The 26,117-nt window shown below is 43.0% G+C and overlaps 1 protein-coding gene across 2 annotated transcripts in view; it reads right to left on the bottom strand.

Moving 5' to 3' along the window:
- Positions 1 to 1,299: 1,299 nt before the first annotated feature.
- Positions 1,300 to 26,117, bottom strand: part of LOC133509540 (bone morphogenetic protein receptor type-2-like) — a 39,601-nt gene continuing 14,783 nt past the window's right edge. The window contains exons 2-14 of one of the 2 annotated variants that reach the window (XR_009797371.1): positions 22,582 to 22,767; positions 18,897 to 19,076; positions 14,885 to 14,992; positions 14,634 to 14,725; positions 10,970 to 11,200; positions 10,286 to 10,400; positions 7,440 to 7,600; positions 7,171 to 7,318; positions 6,946 to 7,082; positions 6,187 to 6,359; positions 4,766 to 6,105; positions 3,152 to 3,203; positions 2,906 to 3,040 (exon numbers count right to left, since the gene is read on the bottom strand). Coding sequence is in view for 1 of the 2 variants with exons in the window: in XM_061836654.1 (XP_061692638.1) it covers positions 2,787 to 3,040; positions 4,766 to 6,105; positions 6,187 to 6,359; positions 6,946 to 7,082; positions 7,171 to 7,318; positions 7,440 to 7,600; positions 10,286 to 10,400; positions 10,970 to 11,200; positions 14,634 to 14,725; positions 14,885 to 14,992; positions 18,897 to 19,076; positions 22,582 to 22,767 (3,125 nt within the window). In the remaining variant the exon portion in view is untranslated. Of the gene's footprint in view, positions 3,041 to 3,151; positions 3,204 to 4,765; positions 6,106 to 6,186; positions 6,360 to 6,945; positions 7,083 to 7,170; positions 7,319 to 7,439; positions 7,601 to 10,285; positions 10,401 to 10,969; positions 11,201 to 14,633; positions 14,726 to 14,884; positions 14,993 to 18,896; positions 19,077 to 22,581; positions 22,768 to 26,117 lie in introns of both variants that reach the window. The other variant, XM_061836654.1, reaches the window with a different exon arrangement.

The raw sequence follows: 26,117 nt of genomic DNA, 5'->3' as shown, positions 1-26,117 counted from the left end.
TCCCCGGAACGCCTCACCAGGGAGGCGTCCGGTAGGCATCCGGATCAGATGGCCCAGCCACCTCATCTGGCTCCTCTCAATGCGGAGGAGCAGCGGCTTGACACTGAGCCCCTCCCAGATGACCGAGCTTTTTTTATTTTCCCAGGATGTTTTTCCTCGACAAATTTTCATGATATATATAATATACACTGCTTTGTTGTGTACCATCAATGAAACTCAAATCCAAAGTGCAAAGTATCAGGAAGACGCAATATCCAGATTGCTGAAGAGTGCTACATTTCTCCATTTAAAGAATTGTACACGAGTATAGACACCACGGCAATGTCCAGCAATCATCCCGGCCATTAAGGAGATGAAGTTTGTCTCCCAGAGATGAACGTGCTTTGATCCAAAATGTTCATATCACACCAAATTGCTAAGAGTGGGTCATTATCCGCATTGATACGAATATTGTACCAACGGGCTGAGAAAAAAAAAGGAGCCACTACGCCAAAAGAAACAAACAATCCAGATTACTGGGTGTAAAGACACTGAAAATCCCTTTGGAGACATGCACTGCGGTCTAATGAAAAAAAATGGAGGTGTTTGGCCATGAAAAGGATTGTTACATTTGGAGGAAACCGGGGGAAGCTTGCAAGATTACGGGGCTGGCAGTTTCACGTGGGGTTGCTTTGCCACACGAGGGACTGGTGCATACATCATGAGAAGAAAATGTGCAAATACTGAAGCAACATCTCAAGACATCAGCCACGAAATTAAATCTTTGGCACTTCCAAATGGACAATGACCCAAACCCGGGACTCCAGAAGGAGTATCAGTTCCTTGGATTCAAAGGACTCTTGATGCAGAAGTGAAATTTTGTACATTCTATTGAACTACTCCTCTGTTTTCTAAAGTATTTCCTCATTCAAAAAGCACATTTTTTCCCCCTGGGGGCGGGAGCATCGTGGATTCATGGCACTTCCATTTAGATTGATGGGGAATGTTGTAAGGTTCTACATTGTTTTGAATTATTAGAGCTGTCACAAAACAAGTGGCCCAAAGGTAGAGAGGAAAAATGTGTTTAGTATGCTTTATTGGCGTACACACACCAACTGGAGTATGGGGAGAAAAAAAAAATGCAGTTTTGGATGTTTGCTTTTCGTGGCAGGGTTGTCGCTATCTCTCACTACAATTTCAATCATAGCTGAAGACTGTTAGCTGGCTTTATTAGATTATTTCAGTCAGTGGTTTTTCTACTATCATTTGAAAACCCTTCCAGAACTTAAGCCCTGCCCTGCCTGGCCCCCAATGACCTAAACAGACAAACCCATGTTTTCATACATTTATTGAGATTTTTTTCTTCCATAGTGTCTTGAAAAGGTTTATGGAAATTCTATCAAGCAAACGAACAAAGCATCGGAATCAAAGGTCAGCCATGTCCATTGAATGCAACACAGAATCCCACAAAAAAAAAAAAGTAAATAAAGGCAATAATATTTTTTTTTTTTGCATACAAATTACAGATTACAAAAATTTAAATGAGATCTTTACTGAATCCTGTAGTGGTGCTGAGCTTACAGAATGGGTACGACAAACATTGACTGTACAGTGCTGGGCTCCAGCAAAACAAAATTACTTGAAAAAAAACACACACACACAAAGATACTGTATTCTACAACCACCCATTCAAACATTAATTCTGTGACCAGTAGAAGCACAAATAATAATCAGCGTGCTTTGGAAGAGGGTTTGGTATTTTGTCTCTCTCTGTCTTTTTTTTGTTGTTTCTTCTTCTCCATTTCCAAAAGTTCCAAGAACCACACAATGGACTTTTTCTAGTCTCTGCATTGTCGTATTCAATCACATATATAAAAGTCAAACAAAGTCAGATGACACTGGGATCGAAAGCATTACAAAACCAAACCAGCCAAACAAACAAATTCATGGTGCGATTATGTGGAAAGAGCGTTGTGGGGGGGGATGTCCCAATATTCTCAACCACTCAAATGAGCTTGATTGCTCGTGGCCCAATTAAGATGCCCCGGATACGGAAAAAGAGAAGGATTGTCATTTGTTTTTCCCTCTTCAGTCAATCCGGGGGTCTGGGCCAGGTTGATGATTGTGACTAATAATAAGTGCAAAAAGAGATTGACATGATCAAAATATGATTGAGGGTTTCAAAACAAAATTATAGGAGTAACAAAACGTGAAAAACATCTAACAGCTACATCCTATTGCACAATTTAAATTATGTGATGACACAAAAATACGGATAGTCCACGGCGACAGGTCTTGCATACCAAAATAAAATTAAAAAAAAAAAAAAAGACAAATTAAAAACGTACTTTGTTCTGTCTTTTAAGACCATTTCTTCTTTTCAACAGGGCTTTGTGCTTGAATGAAACAAAAACAAGAGCTCACGATTGAATTTCGTCGCGGGGTCGCGGCCACGACGGGGCGGGGCAGGACCAAACGCCGATCTGGTCGGCTCAAAGTGCACGTGGAAAAGAAACACTTGTCTGCTTGCTTGTGAGGAGCGTACACGGACGAGTGGGAGAAAATGCTGCATAGCTTGGATTGCGTTGAAAGCAAATGACGCCATCGGGAAAGACACACACACAAGCGTGAGCGTAATAACTGTAGTGTACATGGGGCTCGACTCTAAGGCCAGGGTTCCCCGTAGCTTCTTCTTGCTGAGCCACCCTCACCCCCCCAAAAAAAAAAAAAAAAACAACCAAACAAACAATAAAAAAAACCAATTCAATAACATGGTTTGTCCCGTCTTCAGCAGAGTGGTGGAATGCTCACACGTGCGTGTCGCCGCGCTCGTCGATCAAGTCGCCGCCCCGTAGGTAGATGGCCGAAGTGGACTTGGGCCGGTTATGCCCGTGGCCTTGGCTCCGGCTCGACCCGTTGTTGTTAACCTCCAGCCCTCTGGGGTCTGTGGAGATGACCCAGGTGGTCGGCCGCCACTTCTTCAGGGAGTATGGCGTCTTGACGCGTTTCTTGATCTTATCGCCGGTGGCCAAAGTGCCGTCTGGGTTCCCCAGGCTGTCGCCTGCAGACACAAATCAACATTCATTAACTGTCGTCATATTGACAGACTTTATGCTTTCCGATGCACAGAGAGGTGCTTTGAGATAAGAGTTTAATTCCCAAGTCAAATCACCTTTCTCCATTGAAATGGATGGAAATACCTTTAATCCATTCCAGCCTCCCCTCTAAAAAAAACAAATACATCTGTGTTTCAGTATTTTATGCGGGGAAAAAACAAACAACGTACTTTATAAAATCAAAGGAAAGATATAGATAAACAACCTTTGTGTGTCATGTGCTACTGCCTGCCTTTGTCACTTGGGAGCCGTAAAAGTCAAGACAAACAACACAGACCTTACAGTAGCAACATGGAGAGATTTCCCCAAAAATGACAATGAATGTCTTTCAAAATGCGTGTTCAGCAACTCTGGTGGGATTGGCCAGTCCAACCAGAGTACTACGCACCAAGACCTTTGAGAATCAGATGATGGGTTCTGGAGAAATTAAGGTTTTATGTGTTTTGAAAATATGAAATATTCCCCAATCAGCTTGTACCAGCCAAAATCCTGAGGGATTCGCCATGTTGACGTCAAAATTATGTTTTTTTTTTAAACGGCGCCATTTTTTCCACAAACACATCTGTAAGAGAGGACTATAGAGGTGTTTGAAATGCTCATTCTTAGTCTTTTTTTTTTTTTTTGGACAAATCTACAAAGATGGCAGCCACTTTTCACCTTGTTTCTCACAGCTCCTCCTTCGAGAACCGATATATTGAATGTTTTAATGTGTTGCTGTGAGTGAGTTGAGTTCACGGGCACCACACAGAGCTTGTATCTCAATTCTGAAACGTTTGAAATTAAAATGGCCAAACGGTTGCTTGTATCTTGAAAAAGTATTCATTTGTGTCAGCTCGTGAAGTCTGTAGCCCCTCATGTTGTGACGAGCGGTCACTAAATTTAACTGTGTGGTCTGTTGTAGTAACACTCAAGACCGGTCTTAAGCTCAAGGTTCAAGCTTCATTTTGAAGGTTTTGATCTTGTCTCGGACATGACTCATAAAGGTCTTGTCTTTGACTGTGACCCTGGAATTTGTGTCAACAATGGCATCGGACCTTTTTCAAATTCATGAATGTGAAGTGAGCCATTTACCGTAATTTTTGCGACTTTTTTCAAACGCTTTCAACCCTGCGGTTTATGCAGTGATGCGGCTAATTTGTGCATTTTTTCTAACGGCTGCAAGGAGGCACTTGAGCGGAAAAGGTAAGACCGGTGGAATATATGTGCCGAGGAACTGACTTTTACATGTCTGGCCCTGTTATCGCTGCACTAGCGTGTTACTGCTGTGTCTCAGTGATTTTTACCGGTATGTTTATTTATAATATATATATATATATATATATATATATATATAATATCTTTTTAACCGGGCCTGTTAGTGCGGCGCTAGTGTTAACCTCTCTGTGTACCATCTTTCTTTGTAAATATCTTGTGTTTCAAAGTGGGTTACAATGTGGGCACTCGCGGCTTTTACACAGCTGCAGCGTATGTATGTAGCAAATGGTATTTCCTTTACAAATGTACTGGGTGAGGCTTATAACCAGGTGCGCTCTGTAGGCCGGGAATTACGGTAGGAAACTAACAGGTACCTTCAATTCATGTGTTACTAAGCCCCCCCTCCCCAAGCCCACAATGACTGCAACCTTTGCAGTGTTGTGACTGAGGAAACGAAGTATTAATTGATGTCTCACATAATGAGGCCAGGTCCTGTGTGGTGAAGGAAAGGTCCAAGGAGTTGGGTCTCTCTGGTCTCCGAACCCTGGGCTGCCTTAGCAGGGATTCGTCCCGCATGGTGACCGTCACCGGGAAGTCGGAGGCACCGGAGCAGGACCCGGCGCTTTCTCCAGGAGGCCCGGTGGCAGCCCCGCTTCCTCCTTCCGTACCAGTGTCCTCGTCTCCGCCTCCTTCGCTCTCGCCTCCGCCGTTGCCGTCGTCCCGGCCGTGGCCCGTGTTACTGTTGTTGTTGTTGGTGTTCGGTCGGGCCGAGCGCAGCGCAGCCACGCTTGAAGACGGGTCCCTGGGATCTGGCTGCTCACGGCTAAGAAGCGGCTCGTGTTCGTCGGGGCTGGCCGTGATGACTCCGAGGCTTAGATGACTGTCGTCGGACCGCAAAGCTCCGCTCCCGTTGTGAATAACGCTGGAGCCTCCAAAACCCGTATCGGCACTTATGGCCACGGTAGAAACAATGCCGCTGTTGTGAGCGCTAATTGGGCCATTTATGCTGCCGTTAGCATGCCCGTCTCGTAGAGTGGGTACATTGTTTATGCCCACGCCTCGATGAGCTTCTGGATCCATGTTTGGGCCCGTTACTGCACTGCTGTTAATCTTGGATCCCTCTACCTGCCGTAGGTTGGACTTCCCCGAGCGTCCAAACTTGAACCTGAGCGAAGAGGACGACGACTCCTTCTTAGCTGGCTTGTTACGCAGGGACAAGCTAGACGGCCTTTTGGGCAGGTTCTGCTGCTTTGGCAGAGGGAAGACAGCGGCAGGTGTGGAGGCAGCGGGTTCGGACGTACCCGAGGCCTCACTTGCCATTTTGATGAGAGGGTACAGTAAGCTGGAACTTCCTGGGCTCAGCGGGTCTGGCGAGCAGAACTGCTTTTGCGAGTGTTCCATAAGGTTCTCATCTGAGCTCTCTTTAAGGTTCTTGTCGACCTCTTTGGGATCCAGCTTGGTGGTCTCCAGGTCTTCCTGAGTTAGGTGGAGGCAGACGGGGACCGTGGTGCACCCCGTTGGTCCCTCGGACTCAGAAATGATAGTGGTGGTGGTGGTGGAGGCTGAGGGGCTCCCTCTGAGACCCAAGCAAGCCCCACTGGTGCTGCTACCCTCAGGGCTGGGCAATCGGGCATTAGCTTGCTGTTGGCGTTCTTGGTTGATCGAGTTCCTGTTCCTTTCCCCGGGTCCGCCCCCGACTCGACCGCCTGTGGAGCTTGTGTTATCAGCCTGTGTGTTTTTGGCCATGCCCTCGTGCTCTTCGATGTAAGTGGAGGCATGGTCGCCATACGGGCCAGACTTGGGTGTCACCCGGTTTCTGGATGGCAACGGGAGAAAGAATTTCCATTTTTACAGCGCAGCCAATCAAACAGGTGAAGAACCTCTTGAAGAACTGTACCTCTCATTGTGCAGTGTGGTCGACATGGGATTGAGTGTGGGGCTGACTGATTTGGAGCGGTCCCAAATGAGGAGCAAATCTGCGAGCCGCTCCTCTGCACCCTGGGCTGTGAGGCGGGCCTCTGCATCCTGGTCCCAGCAGTCCTCCATCGTCTCTTTTAGAGAGCGAACCGCCTGCCGCACAAGAAATACAAGACACATATTAATCGCCTGCAAACCATATTTAGAGCCATCACTTTCAAACTGGGGACGTTATTACAGATCTACCTTTTTTAAAATACTGTTTGTACAACCTTTTCCCTCTATCCATTGTTATTACTTGCTCAATACTCAGTATTTTAAGTGTTCAAAGAAAGTGTGTATAGGTGTTTCTTTAAAAAAAAAAAAAAAAAATTAAAGACCTCAAAATAATAAAATAATGGTTTTATAAAAACAAACCAAAAATGTTTTTAAATAGGGTATTTCTTTCTTATTGCAAGAGTGGTCTGCAACATAACGTGGGGTTTACTTTATATGTATCAAACCTGTGAGCCATTGATAGCAAACATCCATCCATTGTCCGAGCCGCTTATCCTCATTTGCATTTAATTAGTGACATTCCTCTACACATTTTGCTATTCTGGCATTTTTGTTGCTCCCCTTCTGACTTTTCCCTTCCTCACACACACACACACACACACACACACACACACACACACACAACACACACACACACACACACACACACACACACACACACACACACCACACACACACACACCAAGCTGTTCTCTTTCCAGGCTTCTGGGAATTTGGGCCGCTGTTTCTCCCTCGACACCAACACCTGCATATCCTCGAACGTCGGGTGGTTCCCGGCCTCCGCCTGGAAGGCCATCTGGTACTCTGGTACAGATTCGCCTTGAGGTGGTATGCCAGGAGGAGAGATGCAAAATTTAGGAACCGGTTTTATGCTCCTGCTTTGAAAAACGCGCATGTGAAGTCTTACCAGGGAAAAGGTCTGTGCATCTCATGAAGGTCTCCCAGTAGATCAACCCCAGAGCGTACATGTCCACCTGCTTCAGCGCAGACTCACAGTCCCTCAGATTCACTGCACCCTCCAGTACCTCTGGCGCCATGTAGCGGATAGTGCCCACCTACAAAGTGATAAAGAATAGTAGAAAACGAAATGACATTTGAAGACTTATTGCAATGCCTGATGCATTCCCTTGATTAAATTGTACTTGAAGTAGCAGTTAACGAAGGGTCTGCTCTGACCTCACTGATAGCAGCGTTTTCCTCTTCCCCGTGGCGTGCCAGCCTGTTACCCGTCAGTTTCATGGACAGGCCAAAGTCGATGATTACGCAAGTGCCATCGGCCTTAACAAGAATATTCCGACTGTTCAGGTCCCTGTGGGAGACTGCTGGCTTGTACATGTCTTAGAAAGAAGGAAAGTAGAAATCTGAGACAATATTTGATAAAGGGGGGCCATGCTGCTTCCAAAATTGATTCAGTTCAGGAACATTGAACTTTTAAGACAAGATACGAAGTGCGCAACCACTTGAAAAATTAACAGATTCAGGCCCTAATAGCTACTTTTTTGTCTCGTGCCTTGAGTTACGAGTGCGCTTACTTTGGAGTTTTTTTCAGTAATGAGATGTTGCGTGGCCGATTTTTTTAAGCGTTGTGTTGCGGACCAAAATGTGAATTACAAGCAAGCTTCTGACCCTGGCCTGCTTGAAGGAAAAAATTGGGGGAAAAAGGAGTGTCACAGTCACTAGTGCACTTTCAGGCAATTAGTGATGGGACACGCAGACAAGCACAAATAGGGAACAAAAACACATGGAAACACGACTGTACTACTGACTGTATGTTTGCATGACTTTCAACTTAATAATAGTTCATATAACCACTATTGCCTTACATTGTCATCCATTGTATTTTTATATCTATATTTTAAAAGTAGGCACAGTGGAGCAGCTGTAAAGTCACAGTTCTGAGGAGCCACGTTCAATTCCAGTCCTCCCTGTGTGGAGTTTTAATGCTCTCCCCGTGCCTGCGTGGGTTTTCTCCGGGCACTCCAGTTTCCTCCCACATCCCAAAAACATGCAACATTAATTGGATACTCTAAATTGCCCCTCGGTATGATTGTCACTGTGGCTGTTGTCTGTCTCGATGTGCCCTGCGATTGGCTGGCAACCTGTTCAGGGTGTACCCCGCCTCCTGCCCGTTGACACCTGGGATAGGCTGCAGCACTCCCGCGACCTTTGTGAGGATAAGTGGTTAAGAAGACCACAGAACTGTGAGGCCAACGCTTTCCAACTGAGACACCGTGCTGTCATATGTACCATTTAATCTTTGATATTAAGTCTGGAGCCTTCTTTTTTTTTTTTTTTTTTTAAATGCAGCTTTGTCAACATGGTCAATTGCTACATCTCTTTCAACAGTGAGTGATGCCATACAATATATATAACGTGAGCATACATGCACGCCGTTTGTATTTGCGTTGTTTAGCCAAAGTGTTCCGTAACTACAAGATGACAGGAAATGTGTCATCATGGTATTTTTTATTTCCAAAATCCTAGGTGAAGAAATTGGGTGGGATGGTTTTGTTTAAAATGGATTTTGTCACTTTGAGGATTTAAGACACATTGTCTTTGTTGCAACTTCATATAAATCCGAGATATCAGCATGGTGGTGTTAGTGGGATGGCCATGTTCATTTGGTTTGAATACAAAATGGTCCCACATTGTTACGGTGACGTTAGGCTTTGGTACTAATTCCATTGATGCCGCTAAAGTTCCTTTAAGAGTGCAGCTGTTGGCTTGCTATCAGAAAACTTTACTTTGTGTACATAGGAGCCCACATTTCAATAGCGTGTGTGCACAGACACTCACGTGGCCAATCAGATGGAGGATCTGCGCCCTTCACTGATTGATTTAGAGACCACAATGGGTTTCTCCTTTCAAGTCGTGGCAAAGTTTTTTTTTTTTTTTCCAGCTCCATTCAGAAATTAGGGTGCTTATGCAACTGAATTACTGGCACTGGAGTCCTGTTTTGTCCTGCCTAAAAAAATTCCAATTTGTTAGAAGAGCCAGAGTACTAAGAGAATGGACCTTTCCGACCTGTCAATCACTTGTACAATAATAGCCAATCAGATAGGGGCATTGCCTTAATCCCTGGCTTGAGAACGCCCCTCTCGCCGTATTGTCCCACAAGCAATGCTGGTTGTTAGTAGCGAGCGCTTGGAAAAGTTAATGTTACGAAGAAAATGGTCCTCAGATGCGCTTGGGATATCTTGCTAGGTTACAAGGGGCCCGGTTGATTGATTTTCCAAAGCCTTAAACACAGTTGAGGAAGTGTCTACGATGGTTTAAGGCTCGCAGAAGAGCGCATGTACAACTCATTATGGACAATATCAATAAACACTATTGTAACATTGGCTGTATGTTCGATGGTATGTGAGGGAGAAGTATCTTATCTGAGTTTGATTGAATTATTATCAGTGCTTTATAGCAATGTCATTCTAGAAAAGAACTGACTAAAATGATTGTCTCTGGAGACTCTTTTGCATGGATGACCAAAGCAACAAAAAAATGGGACAATGATCATGTTGCCTCATATCCTTTGCCTGTGCAATCCTACTACTGACTGGAAAGCGACAGTTGGAGCATTAAATGAAGAGGCAGTTGCATGTACAGCAGGCGATTCCTCTTTCTCTTTTGAGTCTTCGCCTGTGACTTGCTCATCCTACTGCTTTTCGCTCCCTCTTCCTACTTACTTGGGTGACTGAGAAGAATGAGGAGGGCCTCAGGGAGTTGCAGCTCTATTTAGTTGTCACTTCTGCCTATGAAGAATGATTTCACTAAGCCTTGGGAATATTCATATCAGCTCACTTTGTCCTCCTCTCTTATTTTGTGTGACTTGGATGCAGGCTAAAGACCACTCTATAACGAGGCTTGCTTGCTTGGTGTGCAGGCAGCCTGGAAGTGTGCGTTTGTCCAAATGCAGTCATGCAAAGTGACCCATGCAGAGACCCATACAGAGTTGCACTATGCAAGGTTTGGACCGGCTTAAGATCTTGGCTGGACGTCATGGTTTTGGAATAATTCTGACAGCTCACCTCCTTTGAAGAGTTCAGTGTGCAGGTACGCCAAGCCTCGAGTGACGGAGTGAGCGAGCCGACAGCTGTTGACCCAGTCGTTTGTTTGAATGCTCAGGTAGCGGCTTAGAGAGCCCTGGAATAGGAGAAAGGGTACCATGAAGAAAAATATACGGAGTGACACGTGGATGAGTCAACTCAATCGTCACCATCGCTGTTGAGATCTGACAAGATGTGATGTGTGTATAGCCGGAAGAAAATTGCTGAGTCACTTCAAAACAGTACTTGCACCGGGCAAGTGACATGATGATTTTCCATCCATCCATCCATCCATCCATCCATCCATCCATCCATCCATCCATCCATCCATCCATCCATCCATCCATCCATCCATCCATCCATCCATCCATCCATCCATGTGATGGCACAGACTTCACCATTTTTCTAGAGCAAATAGTTCTGCTTCTACTACTCTGCAACTTTATAACTTTGGGTCTGTTTCAGATTGATTTTTATCATGAATTGAGTTCTTTTAAAGCTCCATTTCAGATGTTTGTTTAGACAACAGTACGTTGGAGAAGTATTTCCCAAACTTTATTAAGCCAATGGACATGTTTTACATAAGAAAAACAGACAACTATTCAACTAGACTACAAGTGCATGTTGCCCGAATTGCCAAAAGACCCTGGGAGGTATTTCACTCACGTGTGGGTAGTAATCCATGACCAGCAGGTACTCGGTGCGCCCCTCCGGTCCTGTCCGCTCATCGGCGGCCACAAAGGAAGCGATGTTGTCGTGCTCCAGTAGCGGCAGCCGGTAGATGGAGCATTCATTTAGAAAGTTCTGGCGGTTGGTGGCAGTAAAGACCTTGACGGCGACAGGTCGCTCATCTAGGGAGCCACAATAAACAGCGCCATATCGGCCCCGGCCAATCAGCTACAAGGAGGGGGCAGTGGAAGAAGGGCAGAGAAAGAAAATAATTCTTAATCGATTTATGGTGCAAACATAAATGAGTGTGTCCCCTTTGAAACTATCCATTTGTCATTGAACAAGACTTCTTCCTTTTCCTTTCGGCTTGTCCCATTAGGGGTCGCCACAGTGTGTCATCTTTTTCCATCTTAGCCTATCTCCTGCATCTTCCTCTCAAACCCCAACTGCCCTCATGTCTTCCCTCACCACGTCCATAAACCTTTTCTTTGGTCTTCCTCTCGCTCTTTTGCCCGGCACCTCCATCCTCAGCACCCTTCCACCAATATACTCGCTCTCTCGCCTCTGAACATGTCCAAACCATCGAAGTCTGCTCTCTCGATTCTTGTCTCCAAAACATCCAACTTTGGCTGTCCCTCTAATGAGCTCCTTTCTAATTTTATCCAACCTGCTCACTCCGAGCGAGAACCTCAATATCTTCATTTCTGCTACCTGCAGTTCTGCTTCCTGTTGTTTCTTCAGTGCCACCGTCTAAGGGGCTCAGAGCTGATCCCTGATGCAGTCCCACCTCCACCTTAAATTCCTCTGTCACACCTAAGGCACACCTCACCATTGTTCTGCTGCCATCATACATGTCCTGTACTATTTTAACATACTTCTCTGCCACACCAGACTTACGCACACAGTACCACAGTTCCTCTCTTGGTACTCTGTCATAGGCTTTCTCTAGATCCACAAAGACACAATGTAGCTCCTTCTGACCTTCTCTGTACTTTTCAATTAGCATCCTCAAGGCAAATAATGCATCTGTGGTACTCTTTCTAGGCATGAAACCATACTGTTGCTCGCAGATACTAGCCTCCACTACTCTTTCCCATAACTTCATTGTGTGGCTCATCAACTTTATTCCTCTATAATTCCCACAGCTCTGAACATCGCCTTTGTTCTTAAAAATGGGAACCAGAACACTTTTCCTCCATTCTTTTTGGGGTTCCACCACCAAGTCTCCTTCTCCCCTTTCCTACCAGAAGACACACCAAGTGTCCTCCTGCCTGTCTCTCTGATTACCTTGGCTGTCGTAGTCCAGTCTTCCGGGAGCTTCTGCTGTCCATCGAGAGCCTGTCTCACCTCTTTCCAAAAGGCTAATTTTCTGAATTCAGTTGGTTGAATTCATAACGTTTTTAACCCTACAAATTGGCTTAACATACATCAGTACATAGGCAATTCTTCCACATAAAATTATTGTGTGTTGGCGGAGCATTTTTGTATCTGCACGTTGACAAACCTTATTTGCTCACATTTGTGTATGCCATAGAAATATTGATTCTGAACAGGAAACTCAAGGTTTTCTAACTAATGTGTTGAGATATTCCTTATTTAGGTTGAGCACTCTACAATTCTAACCTTGTCCTTGGCACACACTCATTCAACACCATAACGACAGAAAATCAGATTGATATTCAAGAGAAATTGCTGACAGAAATGTTGTGGAAAAACAGAATCAGATGAAAAAATGGCCACAAAGAAATCCAACATTAAAAGGACAAGTCAGGCTGTGGACATAAAATTAAATTAGCTTACTTACACCATTAAAGTGTCTTTAACATGGCTCAAACTTCAGCCAGTAAGTTGGTGTTCTGGAGGGTGCAAGGGATAATATACACTGCCCTTTACATCTCAACACACAACCAAACAACTAAACCAAAAACTGAATGCATGAGATGCAGGAAATAGCCATATTCAAAATCATACTTTTTCACCCTAATTGTACTAAAAGATGAATTTCAGCAAAGAGGTACGCAACCTTTGGACTTGGTGGTCTGTGACAAGGTTGCCAAACTCATTTTTGCAGTCACGGTTCTCCTCAGAGGGTTGTTGTGACTCTGAACCCATATACTGTGTTTCATCGCCTCATCATAATAAATGTACCCTACAAATTGCTGCATAGCTAAGTTTTGTCATCAAAAGTCAATCATTTGTTCAACTATTGTTCAAGTTACTGGTTAAAGGGGTTTGGTAATAAAAAAAACAACAACAATATCTCAATGTTATTTATTATGTATTATCATTTGAAATGGTGCGTGAGATTTTAGTAAGAGTCATAGACATTGATGGACATTATTTGCTTTCAAAGGCCACATAAAATGATGTGAAAAGCCAGATCTGGTCGCCGGACCATGAATTTTACACCTGTGGTCTAAGAGCAGCCACATCTGCTTTGCAAGAGCGAGAATGTGGGCCCGCATTTGATAAGAACCAAGGACGGCACTGGGAATTCAACTCCTGCCTGAAAAGATATCAGCCCCTTGTGCCACTTGGATCTCAGACACTGCAGCACAGCACAAACACCTCAACTTCGGGTACTGCTAACAAGACAGATACAATCCTATCCCAATTTGAGGGTTTCTGTGGTGTGGAGAATGACTGATTTTAAAGCGTTTGTGGTAAATAAAATGTACAAAGCTGTTTTTTAATTTTTGATAATGGTCTAATTAGGGTTATCCATCCTTTTTAAAAAGACTTTCATTTTACTATCTTTTGGTTTCTCTTTTGCGTTCAGCTACTAAGGCCAGTTTCATCTCATCAGTGTGATAACAAGCATGCAGAGACTTGAAGCTTGGGGCCGGGATTCCATTTTTTCAAAGATTTTATCATCGTGGGTGGTGGTTCTAGTTACATTCAGGGAGAAACAAAATGCAAAAATGCTCAGAAAATGAGCGGTGATGATTCCATCCATCCATTTTCTTCACCGCTTATCCTCATGAGGGTTGCGGAGAGTGCTGGAGCCTATCCCAGCTGCCAACGGGCAGGAGGCGGGGTACACCCTGAACTGGTTGCCAGCCAATCGCAGGGCACATAGAGACAAACAGCCGAACTCACAATCACACCTTGGGGCAATTTATAGTGTCCAATTAATGTTGCATGTTTTTGAGGTGTGGGAGGAAACCGGAGTGCCCGGAGGAAACCCACACAGGCATGGGGAGAACATGCAAACTCCACACAGGCGGGTCCAGGATTGAACCCAGACCTTAGAACTGTGAGGCCAACGCTTCACCAGCTGAGCCACTGTGCCGTCACGGTGATGATTCATCTAATTAAAAAAAAAAAAAGTCATTGCGATACAGTTCTTATCAAGTTTCCTTCGAGAATGTGTGCTCTTGGAATAGTCGCGACGTGTGCTCGCATGACTTGGATGACGAACCAACAATTTTAACTATCCAACATTAAATTAAAATAAAAAATAGTGTTTAGTCGCTATGCTGTAGTTTGATACAACAGATGTCTGTGCTTTTTTTTTTTTTTTAAATTGTCGAGATGTCCTAAAAAAACACCCATTGGATTCTGCAGGAGTGTTGTTGTAGTGAGTGTTGGAGATCTGCATTTTGCAAAATAAGGGGCATCCTTTCTTTGGGGCATGAAAAACACATTTAAGGGCACAGACCTCAAGCAGTTTGAGATTATCCAGGTCTAAAGAGCTCTCGGATCCAGCAGCCTCCATCATGTTCAGATTGTGAAGACCTTGCTTCCTGTCTCCTGTTTAAAAAAAAAGTACATGCACACACAACATCCTTTAAACAAGGTCCTCTCTGATCCCATTTATTACAGTGATCACGACGACACAAAAAGATTTAACAGACTTAGCTACTGAATGTGGTCTGTTTTTGCTCTCAATGTGGCGCCATGGAAACTCACCACGCATCAAGCGGTAACCAAAGAAAGCAGCTGCCACGATGACGGCCAGCACAGAGACTGTTGCCAGGGCAATGATTATTGTCTCTTCATACCGCAGAGTGTGGGGGTCTGCAAGGACGACGGATTTAAAAAAAAAAAAAAAACACAAACAAACAATAAAAAGTTCAAATAGAAAATGTGAAAGGAAATGAGTACAACATAAGCAGTTGACCTCTACCTACAGCATTTGAAACGTTGCCTTATCTATGAATTGCTTTTTCAAATGACTAATCATAATGGGATTTCACTTCAACCACTCAGGCACTCAAAGCCCTTTAACACCATCTCCTGATTCAGATACCACCTAAGAGAAACTTGGGTTCAGTATAACGCTGACTGAAAACCTGACATAGTCTCAGGAGTCCAGTATGAGAGTTGGGCCTCGATTGAATTTGACTGACTCCGGTTCCTTATTTCGAGTGCAGTTCCAAACAATTGTCAATTCAGATTTTTTGTTTTTGGGGTTTGCATGGTTTAAACAAAAGATGCCCAAAAATGATAAAAATCAGTTTCTTAGCAGCCCGCACCATAGACCAAAATAAACATTTGACTCGAGGTTCCTCATAATCATTATCAATATCAAAAGTATGAACTAAAAGGCAATGTGGGTGGAACTAACCCAGTTGACTTGGATTCATTAATTGTTTCCGTTTAAAGTTTAATATGATAAGAGTTAAAATAGTGGTTATTTGGGACTGTCTCATCACATCAAATGGTTTATATTTGAAATTTTTAACTTGACTTCCTGTTTGAAGCTTGTAGCTTTTTATTTTCCAGGGTATGCCCCGGAGGTTCCCACTGTAATATTTTTTTTTTTAATTGTACTTTTCTTAAATTGATTGAACCAAATGTTAGAAAATGCTGAGTCCTTTCCCTATTCACTGATGAGGCACAAGGTCAGTGTTTTTGATAATGTACTCCAAAACAACATTGATGTGACTTTTGTCCCAATTCAGTGTAATGTAAAGTTGCTCAGGTGAAGTTTTAGCCCAATTCTAAATCAAGGTTTGTTGTTAGACGCATACATTGTTTTGAAGACAGGAAGAAACTAAAACATGCTTAAAACCAACAGCGCAAAAGTACAAGCAACCTTCTACCTTGTTAGCTGTCTCAATGTTGGCATCGACGGATTTTATTGTTTCATCCCCCAATTGACATGAAAGTTGACTGCACTGAAGCTTGGTGCCGTGTCGGCTGAGGGTCTCAGCACATCAGACACTATATGACATCGTGAAAGGCTCTTTTTTACAATCTAATCTTACTCCAAGTGTTGCACTAAGGCAATTGGTCAGAAAATTACACAGCCACAGCCACCGATGAGCACAGGCAGCTCATCCTGTGCGTTGTTTGTTGGTTTGCGCCGCTTCTTCGTTGTTTCTCGCCACTTCTTTGTGGCTTGAGAACTATGCATCGAAAACTGGGAAACAACATTTTTTTTAATGTGGATGGTTCCGGGAGAACTCGAATGTTAGGCCCGGTTCCAATCGGTTCTCGATGCACAACCCTACCCAGTCTGTATTTTCCTCAAAGCTTTATTGCTCTTAAATACACTGAGTCTCCTCTACTTATATGTATTTCCATCCATCCATTTTATTTGCTGCTTATCCTCACGAGGGTTGCAGGGCGTGCTGGAGCCTATCCCAGCTGTCAATGGGCAGGAGGCAGGGTACACCCTGAACTCGTTTAAAACTTTTTTGATTTGGTTTCAACATACTACGCAACTGTATTTTAAAGTTGATAAACTGATAACCACAGAAATACACAATTAACTGGGGGAAACGTACAGTACAGATGACTCACTGCAGACAAAATTGTCTGCAGTTGGAAATGTGAATGGTTGTTTAAGTGTCAATATGTGCTGTGATTGACAGGCCATCATTCCGAGGTGTGCTTTCGCTTTTACCCCCAAGTGGTTTAAGCTGCTTCACCACAACTAATTCAAGCATTGATTTATGTTCCAATGGTTCAACTACAATGAAAATAGTCAAAATGTTTTGTTCTTAGTTATTCCTATATTTTCAGCTGTATTTGGGGTCATTAGCATGTTGGAGAATGCATTGTCTATGGCTGAAACCAAGCTCAGCACATTCTGCTCCAGCATGCCTTGATTGTTTTGAGATTTCATTGTACCATGTATTTAAGACACCCTGTGCCAGATGCAGCCAAGCAGTTCCAGAACACAATGGCGTCTTATTATAAAACAGATTTACAAGGTCAATAATGGATTGTATAGATGTTAAAAATCAGAGTTTAATAACACAACATTATTAATTAACTTTTTAGCACATGATTTAATATTGCATAAAGTAGGAGAATGCGAATGGCAATATTGAACATTCCACGTCATACAATATCATTGTTACTGTATTCCATATGTTACCATATTTAGGTTTTCATATTTTTGTAGCGCATAAGGCGAACATTCTCAGGATAGGGAGAAAAAAGTGACTGGTTGACACTCCTTTGCCAGCGTCAACCTCAACCAAATGTTTCCTGTAGTTGGAGATCAAACGTGCAAATGATCAGGATCAATTTTTAATTATTCCCCTTAACACAGGACTGATGAAGGGACACTTTTGTGACTTTTCCAGCTTCGTATAAGTCAATAAATCTCAATCATAGGCCTTCTCAGAGCTCTTTTGAATGAGAAATGGTACAAATCGGGAAATGCTTCTCAACTGAAGCATGTTCTAATGTGTTTGTTTTCTCATTGCCTGAACAGCTTGAAGCCACACCTCCAATTTTGCATCATTGACTGGCCTCTAGGTTGTCTCACACCCGACTATTTTTAGATCTTTGAGAATCCATAGCTTAGAGGATCATGTACTGTTTCCTCCCTTTTCTGTGAATAATTGTTATTTTTTAAAACAGATTTTAAAACATAATTGTGCGGTATTAGTAGACTGTCGTGATGTGAATGATGATCTGACCACATTTTATGACCAACTTACTCTTCTTATTCATACTCTTTCCACCTACTTTGCACTATGCAACTAAAACACAAGTGGTTATACTGAGTATGTAACATTTTTCATCTGATTTAGAACGATTTTGGCTTTACATGGCTTTGTTACCCAACCCTATCATTTCAATAGTGGCAAGAAAGCTGCCAGACATGTTGGCATGTAATGATAGATACAAACAAATTGTAATCTAATATTAAACCCAACATCCTGCAACCCTTTCTTTCTTTCTGACTTCCAATGTCTGTCTTGTCACCTGTGTGCTAACCAGAGCAGTCTCCAACCCAACCGCAGACAGACTGATAACAGATGCCTAGCATTCCGAGGCATGTGGAGTGACAACGTGAATGTGAGTGCGTGTGTTCTGCCACGTGTCCCTAAACATGGAATGAACGCACACTGCATACATTCGCGGCTAAACCTTCACAAAGGAACAATTGACAAAATGTGCTTTGCTTTACGACGTGCCAGTGTATGACAAAATCTAACTTTGATGGCTAATTTGAAACACTGTACATGTCTGTGCGAAGCACTTCATCATTTCAACATCTGTATTAATCGATAAGATACATCACCTATTACCACCGAAGTTAGCCGATAGTTAACCCCATGTGTGTTCTTGTGTCACGAAAGCAGATTCGCTTTCTGGATAAATTTGTCACACAAGAACGACAATGTTCATGGTTTGGTCTCCCTCGATAAAGTGGGGTTGAAGTCCGGACGGAGCCAGTGTGAAGCCAGGAAAACCTTGAAATCAGCTTAAAAGGAGTCTGACCTGCCAGGGCAACTTGACCTAACCTGAGGGCAGCTGGTCCACACCCCTGAACTGGCCATGACTGGGGATCTACAGTAACATGTCTTAGGAAATTGTAGAATGGAAACTAAACCATCCATGTAATATATGGCTCTACTACAAAGTATAAATCAGAAACATATTCCAAAAAACTTAGTTCCAGTTATTTAACAGTTAACATGCAGTTTATATTGTGCAGTAGTGTGTGTGCACATACAGATGGGCTGTGCTGTGGTGGGACTGGGAGGCGGGAAATCCTCTGTGAAGTTGACGTTACACATGTCACTGCCGCAACAACAGAAGTGGTATGTCCCGTTCTGGATCTGAGGCGGCAGGTTGGTCACCACGCAGCGTTCATCGCGACAGCCTTGGTGGTCGCCGAGGTGGGTCCAACAACCTGATTGGGGTTGACAATAACAGATATTGAGAATGGGCTGAGTTTACATCTGAGTGTCAAATTCTGATATGATGTCCTACCCAAAATTCATTTACCCCCTATTTTAGATCTACATACAAGTGACGCATACCTGATATCAGAGGGCTTAGATTTAGTGAAAACGATGAACACAGAGTTCTTATACTATTTCCAAAGTCAAACTCAAGCACATTTTCGGTGCTAGGGGTGGGTAAAAATATCAATTAATTAATGCACGGCAATTCTTTTGCCTGCATTTCAATATTGATTCAACAAATCCTCTTTGGATCACCTCCTGGGCAGTCCGGAGCGCTTTGCATGTGATTGGCGTTATATTGGTGTATGCTGGACTGACCAAGCAACAACAATGGCTAAACAAGCGCCACAGTAGCAGCAGTGTCAAGCTATTGCCTTCTACTTTTAAGTCTGACGTTTGGGCTCATATTGGATTACTCGTAACTCCAGGACACATGAATTAGATGAAAGGCACTCGAACCACAATATGCAGTAACAACACGAAAACACGTGACAGAAGTCATTGTCCCAAAGAAAGTAGACAGACTTAAGACAGAGGTTTTGGGACCACTGAAGTTTGCAGAATGAGTGACAAGTGATGATTGGATTCCCAGAGGGACTGTCCGCTAAGAATGTAACTACTATCACTACTCGCGTAATTTCCAATGAGTGGGAATTAGTGTCAAATGTTCTGAGGATACAGTACAGCTGTCATCGTGTTTACTTTTGCACTTCATATGCACAAATAGGTTATTGTGCACATATCTATGACAATTTCCAAGACATCAAGTTTACATGCGCTTTACTTTTTCAGTGTTTCTAGACAACTGTCATGTTTTTACTTAAGTACCCCACGTGCACAACTAAGTGATGTCCAAATTTGTATTTTCATGTTGTATTGCGAAATGTGAGAACACACGACATGTTTAAATGGTACCAAAAATAAATATTTCTAAATGGTCTAAATGTATTCATATTTCTATATTCTACTTATTACTGAATAGAAATTGGATCATTTTAATCATACCTCAAGTAATTGTTGAATGAAAGTCCTCCCCCGAGCACCGGTGACCGCCAACACATTTTTTCCCCCAATTTGTTCTTACAATACACACGATGTGATCCACCGTTGTTGTTGTCGCAACAGTAACGAGTGGTTCTGCTCGCGTTTCAGGTGGGAAGGTAAAGCCCAGTGATCGTAAAAGAGGGGATGCGGCGGTATCAGAATACAAGATTTTATTGGAGTAGTCTGACATAGTGCATTATGCCAAATTTGTCTTGTAGTCTGATCCAGGCGGTATATCCCGTGTGTCTCGTACATGTTGTCTGTCCCACACCACCGACATTGATCCATTTCCCGAGCTGCGTATCCTCACAACGGTCACATGAGTGCTGGAGCCTATCCAATCTGATGTTGTTGTTTTTTTTAAATAACTTTACAGGCAGTCAGATAGTTTTAGCACTAGTACTAAAATACACAACAAGTCTAAAAATAAACTCTTTTTGATTCAAATATACTTTACACAGTAAAGAGTAAATGGCTTTTGCAGAGCTAATCAATGAGGTCATTGACCAGATTGATGAATTATGACAAAGGCAGGCAGCAAGGTTAATTGAAAATTCTTATTGTGCATTGGTGTGAATGTTTTTTGTTTGTCTGTGTTTGCAATTGACTAGCGACCAGTCTAGGATCTATCTTGCCTCTCGCTCAAAGTTGGCTGGGAGAGGCTACAAGTCTTTAGTGACCAAAATTACGACTGGACACGTCGATGCTGAGTGCTTAAAGGATCTAATAAAGCTTTCCGAGCAGCAAACTGGTGCTTAGTACCATTGTTGTTCTCCTCACCAAGGAGTCTCCCCCGCATTACCCGACCACGGTCATGTGACTTTCGCAGGAAAGATTAACAAACATTTTAAAATTAAAGATTTAAGAAAATACGTATACTCCTGTAATTTTAGTCTTAAATATGTATGTATTGAAACCATTCTGGTACACAGATACACATACATGACAATTCCCGCGCTGTGTGTGGATGGTGGTTTTTGGGGGTCCTACTTTGCGGTTTTTGACATTTCGCGGGGGGTTCTGGACCCCATTAACAATGAAAAATGATGGATTACTGTATCGCTGGACCCAGCATCTGGTGGAACCAGTGGGCAATACACCACAACCTTGTGGAGCCATTCTGCATTACAGAAAAGGTCCAATGAATGTAGTCATGATTTTGGTATGATTTAGGCAATTCTGTAACCAATCTTTGGCAGGCGGGATTGAATTGGTCAACAGGCCAGATGTGGCCCATAATCTGTATTTTGTTCAATTTTGTGCTAGAATGACCCACCTCTATGGAAAAAACTGTAACTCAAGGTCCATAAAAGAATGCCACAAAACCAACCACCAACCATTTGAAAACTGCTTGTGTTGAGGAATGAGCCAGAATCACACCAGAGCAATGCATGCGACTAGTTTCTCCTTACAGGAGGTGTCTTGAAGAGATCATTGTATACAAACACTTTTGTATGAAGTATTGAATACCAGTTGCAGGCATGAGGATTTCGGCAAGTATGGTAACCCACCTTTCGGTTCCGTTGATTTTTGTCCTGGGAAACGATTTTATATTCATATTCTGCACCTCAGCTTTATCACCTCACCTTCTTCATTGGTTCCGGCAATAAATTCTTCAGATATAGTCCACTTTTGGAACGTCTTTAGGGACACAGTCTCTTGTCTTTTACGCTTAGCAACCGACATGTTTGACTAGCGTTTGAGTGACCCGGATATGAATAACTCGACCTTGCCCATGCGTAGCGCAGAAGCGGAAACCGGTGCCGTTTTTAAACCACACTGACAAAGCTGGGCGTTTTAATCATTAAAAATAAAGGGGTTCATGTAGGTTCGTTTTATACAGATTGTTGTATTTCGTTGAGAACTTGTTTTACTTTCCACACGTGGGCGAATTTTATTAAAAGTAAGCCCTGAGATCTGGGAAACGGACTTTCGGTTCCGTGTTTTCTCAGGTTGGGTAACGACAGGGTAACGGAACGATCGTTTCCGTGAAATGCTCACGCCTGAGTTGTCGTGCACAATACTTGTTCAACTTCATTTCACATTATTACATCACTTAATTTCTGATCTTATTTATTCTAGAGGAGGATGCACAAGATAGACATAGATGGAAAAAGATGACACGCTGTGGACCCCTAACGGAACAACCCGAAAGGAAAAAAGAAGAAGAAGATTTATTCTAGTTTTTTTATGTATGGATTACTTGAGTAGTTGTTAATGTCTGTTAAAATTTTCATGTCAGTAGCACCTTGGGAAATATGTTTAATGAGAAAAATGGCGATGTGTTAAATACTTCCCTCAGCCACTATATTGGAACTGGGCCAAATGGAATTGGGTCACTTGTACCATGTACTGTCAGTATAGCTAAGGACACCACCTCATTGTGATTTGTGTCAAAGGGCCTACCTTGTTTGACGAGTCGTACTTCGCCTGGTGGACTTTTCTCCCACAATCCAAAGCAGTGGCTACCCTTGGCACATCGGATGGTGGTATTCTCCGGGGAGACACGACCCTCGCCCCCCGCCACTCGCTCCACCTCCCACTGATGTTGCTGGTCCGTGAAGGCACATTCTCGCTCTTCGCCTTGTGCCGCTATAAGGAGACAGAGGAATGGGAACTTGGGTAAAATGCATGTAAAGGCACAGTGCTTTGCTAAACATTGAATAAACAGAGGTGTTGACATTTCACTCACACTGCTACGCTTAGTTCACTAAAACAAGATGGGATTTTTCTATATTTTTTCATTGCAAATGAGTAAGGTACCATAAGTGCTGCAGAGCAGACGGGTTTTTGTTTTTTTCCCCCATTCAGACCCGTTAATAGCACAGACATGCTGGAATCTGGTCCTGCACCCCTCAAACCCCACGTCAGCCCCACCCTTTGACATGGGTATGTGCCCAGATGTGATAATTGAGAAAGTATGTACAATGAGTGGCATGAGTATGTACTAAGTGAGTGATTAAGAGAAACAAACCTGGAGGACAGCCCTATCAGGCCAGACAACCACAGACAAAGAGGGCCGCCACATCCAAACCCACAGCACCAAACCCAGGGCTCCCCCTCATACCCCTGCGGCACCAACTACGCACCCCCAAGTGTGATAGGTGGGCTCCATGCCCAGAAGAGGCAGGGACAAAAAACACATTAGGCTCGACAGCCCACAGGGGACCACTCGGCCCACCCACGGAGGAGGAGGCAAGTGCAGAGGAATGCACGGAAGAGGAGGAAGCCTGCCCGAGGAGTAATAAAGGGGCCCCACCACCTCCACCAGCAGCCAGAGCAGAGGACCCAGTAGGGTCGCCAGCCAGCACCACTCAGGCAAACACAGGACATCGCCGAGTCACCATCACACAACCAGTACTCCCACAGAGGTCACCCCTGTGGTTTCAGCCCACCATCACCGAGATCGGGATTGAGTGAAAAACATCCCACCCCACAGAAACTGGAATTGCAAACGCGGAAACAAGGGAAGAAAATCCCCACTCCATGCATTTGTCCTCTCACCATGCACACCGAACCAAAATGTATGGGAAAAGAAAAATTAAAACGAGATCATAACAACAACAGTATTGATAACTAAATAAATAGAATAAATAATCAAACCATAACAACAACCTTGCCAACAAAGAATACAGAAATCCAAAGTCCATTTTCATACTTGGGAAAGTAGTCCTGGTATTGTCAGGAGGCACCCAAATACAATGCACAGTATTTTGCGCAATATAAGGCGCATCGGAGTATAAAGCGCGTCTTCAATGAATAGCTAGAATAGAATAGAAGCTACAGTAATGACTGGGGTTACGTTATGCATCCTCTAGATGAAATGCTAAAGGGAATGTCAACAAAACAGATAAGTCAGTCAAACTCAGACTACATCCACACGAGGTGCATATTTTCCCATCAGACTATTTTCTATGCCGTTTTCAAAAAACCTGCGCTGTAAAGAAGAAGCCGTTTCTGACGTCCACGCAGAGCCGTTTGCAGAGATCAGTTCAGATGCCAGACCTTTGGGGGTCGCTATATTGCTCTAACAATAAAGGAGAAGAAGCTTGTGAAGCAGCAGTGGCCTAACACTTAACATCCCATGAGATACATGTTGATCATGAATGAGAAAGGACTGACAGTGGATGGTTTATTATGCTGAGTAGTGGGCATACAGAAGTGTAAAGAGTGTTTGGGAGGAGGCGGGTTCTTCATGTTTAAAGCTTTTTAACAGCTTGTGAAGGCATGCAGTGCGATCTGTCTGACATCACGGGATAATCCGCATGAATTTCAGTTCAATAAGGTCTTGAGTGTCTGTTTTTTTTTAAACATAAAGGTCTGTTCCAAATAATAAACTGGTGTTTGTGCCTCGCTTCTCCTTGCTACATGTCCGTTAAATATCTTTGTAAAGTCTGCTGCTCGCTCTTGAATGTTAGAGGAGCTCAGGGTTTTGTGTTGAAATGACAATAAAATAGCAATCGCTGCAGAACGAACTTTATTAATCCGCTGTGTCAAGCGTTCTATGTTCACTCTCATAATGAATAAACAGTTGTTTTATTGTTTTTACCAAGGTAATGTAGTAGTGAAATGTTTTTAGCATTTAGTAGAGAGGAATTATTCCTCGATACAGTAGAGATCAAAGAAAGTCTGATACCGCTACAAGAAATCAAATGTTAGCAAAATCACAATGTAGTAACTTTAGAAAAAATAGTGCAAAGCAATAACAATATAATAACAATAACTGAACGTAGTTCACACATTAATGTTCATATTCACAATATGATCAACCTTGTTCAGTTGAAGACACAAAAGAAAAATTCACTTTATCAGTTTAACCCTCATCCACAAAACCCTTGAGTTCTTCTTCAGTGTTCAAATTGAATAGTCATAAGTGTGTCTCTTGAAAGGAGCCATTTTGGGGTCTTCATACACAAAAATTGCGTGGGATTGGAATTCCTCTTTACCGCTCATTATAAGGTACACAGTCGGCTTTTGAGAAAATTCAAGGCTTTTAAGTCCGCCTCATAGTGCGGGGAAAACGGTAATTGCTTTTTTTTTTTTTTTTGTTCTCCTGATACTTTTTCCAATTTGATATATTCTATAATCAGATTTGGCCACAGATGAATGCTAATGGCTTGTTTGTGTTTCTAGTTTAATAGAATTTTCTTCATCAATATTTAACACGACGAGTAATGATTTTATATATTCATTAGGAAGGTCAATTCAAATCTATTTATTTATTTATTGCACAGTCTTAAGTCCGCTGAGATTTTTTTCCAGAAGTCGTTGGTCATTTAGATTGGTTAGCTCTGTGAGATTTCATGGGATAGTACCTAAATATGTAATATGTCCGATAGGAATAGGGTAATCTGGGATATGACCTCCATGAATGAGTCCATGAGTTTGGTGTTATTGGGAGTCTTGTTGATTTTGTCCTGTTAATTGTCAGATATTTGTCTTAATAAGGCTGAATACTGCCTGACGATAATGCCTGGGTTGCTGTAAACAAAGAACACGTTTTACGAGTATAGCCTTTAAAAATCGTATCACTGTTTATCAGTACACTGGAAACATCCATCCATTATCCAAGCCGCTTATCCTCACAAGGGTCACGGGAAAGCTGGAGCCTATCCCAGCTAGCTTCGGGCGAAAGGCAGATTACACCCTGAACTGGTCGCCACTCAGTCGGACGACAGATATCGAGACCATTACTGAGCGGGAATTGATCCCACGCCGGTACCAAGGGTAGGGGTGTGTACCACTACACCATCAGTGACTTGCACACTTGAAGCAGTCATTCTTAAAAGACAAAATGCTCTGAAAATCAAGCACATGTCTAAACGTCACTTGTGCAAATGACATTCTACTCACAGACTTCCAGAAAATGTTACCTTGTTTGCTGCTGATCGGACAAAAATCACTAGAACTGTCAATTAAATTCTTGCCTAAAGGTCAGAACC

Source organism: Syngnathoides biaculeatus, chromosome 2 (genome assembly GCF_019802595.1).
Source record: "Syngnathoides biaculeatus isolate LvHL_M chromosome 2, ASM1980259v1, whole genome shotgun sequence".
Taxonomy (NCBI): domain Eukaryota; kingdom Metazoa; phylum Chordata; class Actinopteri; order Syngnathiformes; family Syngnathidae; genus Syngnathoides; species Syngnathoides biaculeatus.
This window is presented reverse-complemented; position numbering and strand designations above follow the sequence as displayed.